The 10,883-nt window shown below is 43.9% G+C and overlaps 1 protein-coding gene across 4 annotated transcripts in view; it reads right to left on the bottom strand.

Moving 5' to 3' along the window:
• The window catches only part of ATG10 (autophagy related 10), a 105,551-nt gene extending 102,708 nt beyond the window's left edge, over positions 1–2,843 (bottom strand). For 3 of the 4 annotated variants that reach the window (XM_083465527.1, XM_083465528.1, XM_083465529.1), the window contains exon 1: positions 2,381–2,593. In XM_083465527.1, the coding sequence (XP_083321653.1) occupies positions 2,381–2,578 (198 nt within the window). In that variant the 5' untranslated portion in view covers positions 2,579–2,593. Of the gene's footprint in view, positions 1–2,380; positions 2,594–2,822 lie in introns of those variants that run through there. The other variant, XM_083465531.1, reaches the window with a different exon arrangement.
• Positions 2,844–10,883: the final 8,040 nt, after the last annotated feature.

The following is a 10,883-nucleotide window of genomic DNA, read 5'->3' on the forward strand; positions in this document are numbered from 1 at the left end:
ATGTATCCTGCCTAAGTGAGACTTTCAAAGGCTTCCCCCAGAAACACATAACATTGTTTCCTTTATCTTCATTGTTCAGATGTCAGTGTCATTGCTTTTGTAGCAAAAACACCAGCACCCACATACAAGAGGGACAGAGGTATCCTCAAATTTCCTAAATACAGTACAAAAAAAACCTTTTTTATAAAAAAAAAGCCTAAAGAAACTCCAAAAGCAGTGAGGACTAGGAATACTCAGAAGCTGCAGTGCTGAAAGATGAGGTGGAAACAGAAGATCAGCTAGGAAGGGGGATGGAATAGATAGATATGATCACAGAGTTCAGGGAAGTTTTTAATGTCTGATGTTTTATCGCTTTACAGTCATACCTTGGGTTAAATATGCTTCAGACTGAGCATTTTCAGGTTGCGTTCCGCAGTGACCCGGAAGTAACGGAATGGGTTACTTCCGGGTTTCGCCGCTCGCGCATGCGCTAAAAATGATGTCACGTGCATGCGCAGAAGCGGCGAATCGCGACCTGTGCAGAGGCGGGTAGCGTTCTGCTCAAGATGCGAATGGGGCTCCAGAACGGATCCCGTTCACATCCAGAGGTACCACTGTAGTATTATTATTATTATTATTATTATTATCATCATCATTATTACTATCATCAACCTCATCATCATTAATTCTGTTGGGAGCCACCCAGAGTGGCTGGGGAAAACCAGCCAGATAGGTGGGGTATAAATTTTATTATTATTATGAAATTTACAGCATAAAAATACAAAATGAGAACACAAAATACACACCAAAAAACAAACTGATAATGCCCTTCTCACGAACACAATTAAAAGGCCATAAATTGTTCAATCAGCCGAAGGCCTTGTTAGAATCAAAGAATTGTAGGGTTGGAAAGGACCCTGATGGTCATCTCATATAACATTTTCGCCCAGCGCCTAAGTTACAGTATCATGGAAGAGGGCATGGTTGACTGAATGGAACAGTGAGCAGGAGCATTAAGCACTGGAACCTTTCATTGTAGATCCTGCCTGTGCCTCTGAACACCAATTGCTACAGAATAACAAGCCGCATCCCCCTTCAGGGCTACATAGGCTCCTGATTGGTTACTGTAAGAAACAGGATGCTGGACTAGATGAACCACTGATCTGAGCCAGCAGGGTTCCTCCTTATGCACACACCAGAGAACACTGGCCAGGAATATTTAGTACATCTCCAACTGGTTCTAAGTTTCAGAAAGCACAGGTGTCTTTTGCTGTGTTTACAAACCTCTCCGCTCCCTACGTTTCAGATGCTGCTTAGTTCCAACCACCCAAAGGGGCTGCTGTGGTGACCAATGACCAGCACAAACATGTGCACCTTTCCACAGCTCACATTTCCCTCATTTGGCTGAGCCAGGAGCAACGGGGAGGCAGCAGGGCTCCCAAATGAAAACGTGCCTTGTTGTTGTTGTTTTCAAATGGCCTGAAACTTGTTGTCCCAGGGGACCAGGCTGTGCCAAGGCACAGTTTGCCATTCGAATTGCAAGCCTGTTTCTCCTTCCTAGGTAAAGGTAAAGGGACCCCTTACCATTTGGTCCAGTCGTGACCGACTCTGGGGTTGCGGCACTCATCTCGCTTTATTGGCCGAGGGAGCAGTGTACAGCTTCCGGGTCATGTGGCTAGCATGACTAAGCCGCTTCTGGCAAACCACAGCAGCACACAGGAACGCTGTTTACCTTCCCACTGGAGCGGTACCTATTTATCTACTTGCACTTTCTAACGTGCTTTCGAACTGCTAGGTTGGCAGGAGCAGGGATCGAGCAATGGGAGCTCACCCCGTCGCAGGAATTTGAACTGCCAACCTTCTGTTCTGCAAGTCCTAGGCTCTGTGGTTTAACCGACAGCGCCACCAGCGCCCTTCCTCCTCGCCTGTAAAACCACTCCTGCTTTCGGCATGTTTGTATGGACAAGAAGAGATCTGTGTACTGTGGGGTGGAAATCCCCCTGAAAAACACGCAGTAAGGCAGCACAACAATCCCCCCCCCCGTTTAATTTCACTGCACACAGGTGGTGTAGTGACAATAAAGGTTTATTATTACACACACACCCCTATGGCATTCCTGTTTACGGTGGGGGGGGGGAGAGAAACAGCGTACACTGAGGGGGCTGTGGGCAACGGCAGTTTCAAACGGAGGCCGGTGACCAGGGCGGGAGTTTCCAAACCGCGCCTCTGAGGCGAAGTTGGCTGGCAAAGAGCGACGGGAAGCCCCTCGGGGGGAAACAGCCTCGGGAGACCAGCCTCGGCGCCTTCTGCCAGGCTGGGGCTGCCGGCGGCACCCGAGCGCCCTGCGACCGCCTCTTCCTTTCCATCCTCCCTCATCGCCTCGGCTCCCCCCTTCGCTCACCTTCTCCGCCTCCCGCCAATTTCTGACGGATGCGCACAAGGCTCCGTCTCTTCCTTTCTTGTGGGAGGAGCTCGAGGGAGGGGGGGAAGCGCGCGGAGGAGCGCAAGCGCAGAAGCACCCGCGCGGTTTCCTTTCCTGTCCCTCTCTCCGCTCTCGGGCTCCAGGAAGAGTCTCGGGACCCGCACCTCGAAAGCGCATGTGCTAGTCCGACGCATGCGCGTCTGTATGCGAGGGGGGCGGTTAAAGAGGGAAAGTGTTGTGTTGGGAACGGGTGATGCGCGTTGTTTCAGGGTTGGCAGCGTTTAACGTGAAGGTCCTCCCAAGTCCACCTTTTTCCCTTAAAAAAAAAAAGTGTGTTGCTAACGATGAGGCAGCTGGAATTGTTCCCGCTTGATTTCCGCGTTTACAAAGTGGCAATATTTTTCCTTCCCAAAATTCCTACCTTCTATTGGAGCAAATAAGGGGTTCACAGTACACAACCTGCTGCTCCTCTCCTAGCAGCCTGCAAAAAAATGAGCGCTGGCTAACTTCACCAAAGCGATGAGGCGAGATAAAGTTCTGAGAGTTGGCGGGAACGTTGCCAGTCCCTGCAGTTTGTTGCTCTGACTCATCTCATCCAGAATTGTAAAATGTTTTGCTGAAATCTTTTAGTCTTGGTGAGAACTTGGCAGAAGGCAGCCTTCCTCGTTCCAATAACCTTGAAGCGAGGTAACTTTCTGGGGGCCATGAGGCAGAGTGAAGTAGAGCCCTAAAAGAGCACGAAAATACTGTAAAAATAGCACATAGCAATCCCACAAGCCTTTGCACTGACCTTTGAGGCCTGGGGAGAGTTGGAGTTTGAGCAAGGAAGCTTGGAGAGAGCAACTGTGGTGGAGTTCGGGGGGTTCCCCCACCCCCAAGCGTTTCCAAAGGGAGGGTGTTTGCAGGCTTTTTCAATGGTGTTCCCAATAGAAACGACTTCACTTAAATGTGTGGTGCCTCAAAATGTAACCCCCATGTAAATGGGGAGTTGTCTGTACTTCAGAGGGGAACCAATCTTGCACATAGTGTGGGCATTGCATAGGATAGTTCGGAAAGAAGCTCCATTCAAAGGGGAAATTATTTGAATTCAGTTTAAAGACCACTTATACCATTTTAAAGGCTGTTTAAAGACCCCTTCCAGCAGTTCTCAACTTATGGGTCCCCAGATGTTGTACTACAACTCCCATCATCCCTGAGCTCTGGCCTTGCTGGCTAGGCATGATGGGAGTTGTAGTTCAACAACATCTGGGGACCCACAGGTTGTGACTTCCTCCAAAGAATAATGGGAACTGGTTTGTTACAGATGCTTGAAATTGTAGGTCTTGTTAGGGGTCTCCTAACAACTCTCAACAGTAGTTTTTAATGGGTGTTCCTAGAATTGGGGGGGGGAGAGATGACTGTTAAAGTGGTTTAAGAGTGCTTTAAATGTATGGTGTGGCTGCGACATTCCATTTGCTACCCCTTCTATTAAAAAATAATAATACAAAACTACAAAATAGAATATTTAACCCTTTCTTCACCATTTGTTAAAATAATTATTGATTATATAATTGTATACTAAATGGAGATGGTAAAGTAACTTTATAAGTAATATTTGGAAATTCAAACACTATCATGTGAAATAAATATAAGGACACAAAGATGAAAAATGCTGTTACAAGCTACCTTATAAATAGTGCCCATTGTTGGAATTAATTAATTTATGTGTTGAGTACAATACTGGCCGTATTGTACAAAGGACACACAAGGAAAGCATTTCAAATATATGGGAAAATATACTGTTAAGGGTCTGATTCAGATGGGAGAGAGAGCTGCATGTCATACAGATGCATACTGATGGTACTGTGCTTGAAATCCCCAGGTGACAGCTCTCAATACTTTAATACAGATGTTGAATAGCAGAAATAACAGAAAAGACTCTTGCGGGGCCCCACAGCTCAAAAGCCACAGATCTAAGCAACAGTTGCATAGTATTACTATCTGGTACCGACCATGCGGATAGGAGTGACACCACCAGCTCCAACCACACTGACTGAGTCCAGAAGGACATCCTGATCAGTGATGCTGAAAACTGTTGAGAGGCTGAGAAGAACCAACATGGCCACACTCCCTCTTGTCTCTCCCAATAAAAGTCATCTATCAGAGTAACCAAAGACGTTTCGATCCTAAAACCAGAGTGTGTAGACAATCTGCTTCCCTTCTGCCGCTTACTGACCACGTGCACACACACAATCATGTTGCTCAGGAAGGGAATATTAAAGACTAGGTGGTAGTTTTCTAAAACCTCTAGATCCAAGGAGGATCTTCAGGAAGGTCTGCACCACTGCCTCTTTCAAGGTGCTGGACATAATCCCTCCCAGTGTGGGGCATTTTGAAGAAGATTTTTGTTAACAATGACCGACAAGCACAGCTAAATTTAGTGACATATTCAAGCCAAAAAGTTATCGGGCTTCATAACATTTGTTATAAGCATTCCTAGTGACCTCTCTAAGACCAACTCCATTACAGTGGATATCACAAGTTGCTGACTATGTAATTATACCCAGAATGTTTTATCTGTTTGATACTTTACTATGCTGCAGTTATACTTCACCCAAAGTACAAACTAAAGAAACAATCTGTCTTCAGCTTTTAAAGCCAACTCTGCCATTGCTTGCCATGTGGTACTGTCAAATAAATGATGTAGAGTTGGCTAAATTCCTCTGCATCACTGACTTTGTCTGGATATATGATTTGTTCCTAAATATTAGCCGTTTCATTTTTCACTTCTTGCCAACTCTGTAAAGAAAGATAGAGCTGACTTTTTCAACCCACTTTAATTACACACACACACACTGATATTTAAGTGAAATGCTTAGCCAAAATCCAGTTGTTGTCAATCCCATCAACACCATATGGTAAAGGCACTCTTAGACCGCTTTAACTGTCATGGCTTCCCCTCAATAATCCTGGAAACTGTAATTTGTTGAGGATGATGAAAATTGTAGCTATGTGAAGGGTCTCCTAACGACTTTCAGCACCCATAACAAACTACAGTTTCCAAGATTCTTGGTGGAGCCATGACAGTTAAACTGGTATAAGAGTACTTAAAACATGTGATGTGGGTGAGACACCCCCCCCAATGAAACTTGAAATAAAAATGTTTTCTCCACATGGTTCACATTCATCTTTGTGGAATTTTACCTACATTACCTGTTGTTGTTTTCCAATACTGTAGTTAAATAGGTCATAATTTTTAGTGTACTTTTTATGAAAACCACATTGAGATCTCTTGCTGGGGTACAAAATACAAATTTCCTAAATTAGAAAAACACACATACGGTAATCTGAATGAATGTTTTATTCCTTGTCTACAAGTCATGCGGAAATGACTGAAATCCTCAATAATTGTTAATGGAATCCTCAATGATAATTATTCAATAAATCAGTACTGAAAACTTGAGCGTTCTATTTTACAGTTGTGTGTGTGAAGATCTGATAATCTTCCTAGAGGAAAGGTATAACAGGACCAATTTACCATTCACAGTTTATCTAACACAGGGGTCGGCAACCTGCAGCTCATGGGCCGCAAGTGGCCCACGGAGGCAATTTAACCGGCCGCCACCGAACCAAACCGCACACTCAGCGAGTCCCCGCGCACTGCACTAAACCGACACGGTGAGGGGACTCGCTTCCGCAGCACTGGAAATTGTGTATGTGCACACACAGATGCTGGAAATCGCGTCTGTGCATGCCTAGACACTGAAAATCGCGTGCACACGAGAGAGATCTCCACAGGACTTGACCGGCCCAGGCAGGTAAAACCTTGCCGACCCCTGGTCTAACAGTATTTACAGTGAGGTATACATTCAGTGAGTAGGCAGCATCTATTTAAGAGGAAAAGTCTGTATACAAAGCATTGAAGATATTTAGAGTTGTCCTCTGCTATACCTGGAGTCAAATGTCATTTTTATTGTTTTGACGTCCTTTACTGAGCAGAGGGAAACCAGTGAGTCAACAACTTTAAGGCAATTTCTGTTGGAAAAAGACAGGAGATTTGTGCTGTGTCTGCTGAGCAGATGGCAAGCAAATACATACACATGAAATGTTTTGGTTCAAGGGGAAAAATAGGTATAAAAGGAGAATTCCTGGATGCCAAGATCCAAGTTTGGGGCAAGCACTCAGATAAATCCAGCAGAGATTTAAAATCACAAAATATGCAGCAAAGTAAAGCATGGAAATATCAACAGTAAAAGCTAAAAATGCCCCCTTTAAAATGAGTTCCAAAATGTCCCCTTAAAATGTTTCTTTCCAAAGTTTCCAGTACCCTAGCATAGAAAAAGACCACATGCTTGTTAAGTTAAAAATAGTTTACTTACAAATTCTCCAAAGATCAGATTCGTGTGCTTTTCCATACAGCATTCAGAAAAGCTTGAAAATGCAGCAAAACTTGGCTTTGTTGCAGTGGTGAAATTTCCTTAATTATTGGTATAGGAACTCAAGCATAGCTTGTGAGAGCCATGTGGCTAAGCTGGTTGTTCTTCACACACTGAGCTTCTCAGGTCAACTGAAGAGAAAACAAAGGCATCATGTCCTATTGCCTTCCAATGTGAGAGGTAGTGAACATAGCTAAGTGTGGCAGGACAGCTTACACTATAGTTTTAACCCCATTTATGTGTTAATTAGACTTAAGCATGTTGGTTATATGGGGCTGCTTATCTCACAAAATGTTGGTCACAGGGCAGCAGAACCACCATGCCCAAAGCCTCAAGATTACTTATCTCAGTCATGCTGAAAAACTCTGGCCAAATTAAAATGAGCCCACTTTATTTCTTTCTAGAAAAAGGGATCCATTTTCATAACGGAATGGCATAGCTATAATCACATCAGTCTTGTAAATGTGCTGTATAGTTTTGTTTTATTTTTAGTCTTCCACTTGGAAAGACTAAAGTAAGTAATTATGATTTCATACAAAATACAAGCGGAGATAATGACTTGCCCAAGGTCATCCTACAAGTCCCTAACTAAATAGAGATCTGAGCATCCACAGCCCTGTGAAATAGGTTACTGTTTAGTCTCTGCATATGGGGAGTGACAGAGAGAGAGAGAGAGCACAGTTAACAGGAAGTAGCTTGCTGAAGACCATCTCCGATAGCAAAGTCTGTCAGGATGCAATCCTATACTGAAGATTGATGGCTGAGGGTCTGTTAGATTACAGCATCACAGGACAAGAGAATGGAGCAGAGCAAGGTGCCACTAGAGTCAAATTTCATCCTCCAAGGGGGGGGGGGGACTGGAGCCTCTCCCCTCCAAAGGAAGGATGCTTAGATATGAGGATGCTTAGATACTGACTGATCACTCAGGTGACACCGCTTCCTCTTCCCCCTGTTCCCTCACTTAGAAATATCTATTGTGTATCCAGCTCTGGAGCCTACTAGCCGCTGATTGTTTACTGCTTGCTCTCTCTGTATGTCTCCCTTTGCTTTCCACAAGCCACCCTCCGAAGCTGCAGGATAAAGTCCACCTAGTAGCACACAGCCACACATTAGGCTAGCACTGCACGATGCCCATTCCAATCCAAGGTCCTGGATGCCACAGCTGGTACCCTTGCCCTATGGCACTCAATGATCACAGAGTGTGGGTGGACTTGCATGTACCAGAGGAAGCTCTGCTGCCTGCATGGTACCACTTGGGTCCATTATTGCCCAAAGAGCATGTACCCCTGCCTCAGCAGAGCCTGGCTGGCTTCCAAGGTCACCATTTTTCCTGTGTTGCTGACCCAAAGTTATAGTATCGTGAGATTGAGGGATGAGCAGGAGTCAGCTGGTAGGGCCAGATTGACGGCCCAAAGGCAACCAGGCTGGCTGACTGGAGCCATCCATGTATTTTGTTCTGTTGGGAGAGGGGTGAAGTTAAATATTTCAACCATGGTAAGATCTGAACAAGCCATCCTTGCTTGCATATTTGTGATTTAGCACAGCATGCCACAGAGTTTCCTTGGCTACAGCTGCTGCCTCTGCCTGATTCTCTGCGTTTCTTGAGTGTTAGGAATGCTGTGACATAAAGCCATTTGCTCAGATTGGTTTGTACAGATTGACTCTCGCCTCGTCTGTGTGGCATGTAGGCATCATTTCTGACTGTGCCCCTTGCTGGAGTGGACTGGCAAAGTTTCCAGGGATGAGGTGGGTGTTTTTCCCTTCACTTTTAGATCCCCTACCCCCACAGGGTGAGTATAGGCTTTGGCAACTGTTCTGCTGGTGTTAGTGGCAATGTATCTTCACCCCAGCATAATATGACAATAGGACTGCTCGGCCCATCACATTTTCAAGAACGTTTAATTCACTGGCTTAGACTTCACTTTTATTGCTGTCAGAGAGTAGTTAGCTTCCTGTCTCTGAAAGCTGTAATTTCCCGCTAGATGTGGAGGTCCAGCAGAGTTTGTGGCAGAGTCCATCTATATTCAGATTTGGTCTTTCATCACATCATGCAACATTTGTGCTTTGACTGTACACTGCTTCAGGTTCTTTTCATCAGAAAGTTGCTTTTAAATCTTAAAATACAGCAAATCTGTTTTTTCCAGTCCATATATTTTTATTTGTATTATTGTAAAGTCACTGATTCAATAAATATTACATTACTGAAATAAATTTCTCTTTAGTTTTACATACCCACAACACAAGTTTCCTACAGTTCACATTAATCTGATGAATCTATAGTACATACAGAGCAATTTATCCTATGTAATAAAATGATATCTATTTTTGCCACTTCTAAAGTCTCCTAGGGCTTCGAATAGCTATTCACAAATTGTTGGCAAGCTTTCCTAATGGCAAGCCCAAACACATTTAGCTAATATCTTGACCCAACTATCAATTCATTCTGCAGCCAATCTACTCAGTTGGATTAAAGCTGAATGTTAGCAGCCCGGGATGACCATGAAAATATTGTGCAAACAAGTAAATAAGAAAGTTAGAAGAGTAGCAAATGAAAAATACACAAATACCACAATACTAGAGTAGTACCACCTAACATCATGAGATTGCTCTGGGGTAGATGCATAGTGGGTTGTTGTCTGACTTAAATACTTCCTTGATTTTCTGCAGATTGTCTGAAAAGCCTGGCAAGCACCTTGACCTAAAAACTTTGGGGTGGGGGTAGGAATACAAAACCAAATGCAAATAACAATTTAGAAGACGCCTCAAGGGAGAAAAGGATTTAGTTGATGAGGCTTGTAAGACTTTTAATTACAGTCATTATCAGGCACTACCTATAGAGGTCAGAACTCATTAGCAAAAATATTAACACAACTGTTTGGGGGTACTCGCCAGTATATAATATCCCAGACTATATGGTTGCAGAGCAACAGAAAAACTATTACACATACTGGGATCGTTTTACAGTTGATATGTGCTCTTCCTTTTGGCTTTATTAACTCTTCTGCTGACTTTAAGTCAACGGTAAGCCTCAAGAAACCAACCAACCATTGTCTTCATTTCATTCCCTTACTTTCAAATTCCACAGCTAAAATTCTACTGCTTTACAGAGTAATAGCCTGAAACACAGTTTCTAATCAGCTGCATGCTGTAATGCTCTGACGCAGGCAGAATTTCTCTAGGGCTTTGGGAAGAGAGTGGAGCGCATGCTAAGGAGGGATGGAAATTCTGAAGAAAACTACCTGGCTCCTATGGAGTTATTTGAATGGTGGCGATAACATACTCTCCCGAACCAGAGCAGAAAGGGGCCAGTTGTCGTCAGGCACCAGTTCTCATCAAATACGCAGCTGATCTTCTTGATAGCTATCATGCCGCTCTTGCTGGATTTAATCATTCATCCATTGCTATCTATGTCCCATCTGAGTATCACAAGCACTATAGTTACATGAACCACAATACTACAACCAATATTTAAAGATATCTGGTGGAAGCTTGTTTGGGAGAAAGGACACTTTTAATTTATCAAGCTCTATTAGGAAACATGTTAGGTGACTGCTTTATATAGCTTCTCCTCCCCTCCCCACCCCAAAAAACCCCAGTAGTGAGCATATACGCAGCTCTGCTGGAGCAAGCCAAAGGCCCAACTCTGTCCAACGTCCTGTTCCTACAGTAGCCAATCAGATGCCTAAGGAAAGCCTGCAAGTAGCACCTGAGGGCAACTGCCCTCTTACTACTTGTGTTCCCCAGCAACTGATATGGCAAGCCTATTCACTTCTTTATAACCTATGGCAGCTGCCATTTGTCTGATATCACATTGCCACACGTTATCAGAGGAGCCACAGGACTGCTTTTTTCAGCAGTGGCCTGATAATCTAATAATGTCTTGTTCTGACCAAAGGTGTTTAAAACCCATACCCTATAAGTTGTAAATGTGCATTCAAATCAAAATTAGCCTTTGGCTAATTAAGGAATCTATGGCCTTTTAAACTGGGAGATTATTGTTTTCATTTGCTACTGTGTTATGTACTTTTTTGCGTTTTTATACTATAAACTGCCCTGTGATCATTGGA

Source organism: Podarcis liolepis, assembly GCF_965112155.1.
Source record: "Podarcis liolepis genome assembly, chromosome: 11".
Classification (NCBI taxonomy): Eukaryota; Metazoa; Chordata; class Lepidosauria; order Squamata; family Lacertidae; genus Podarcis; species Podarcis liolepis.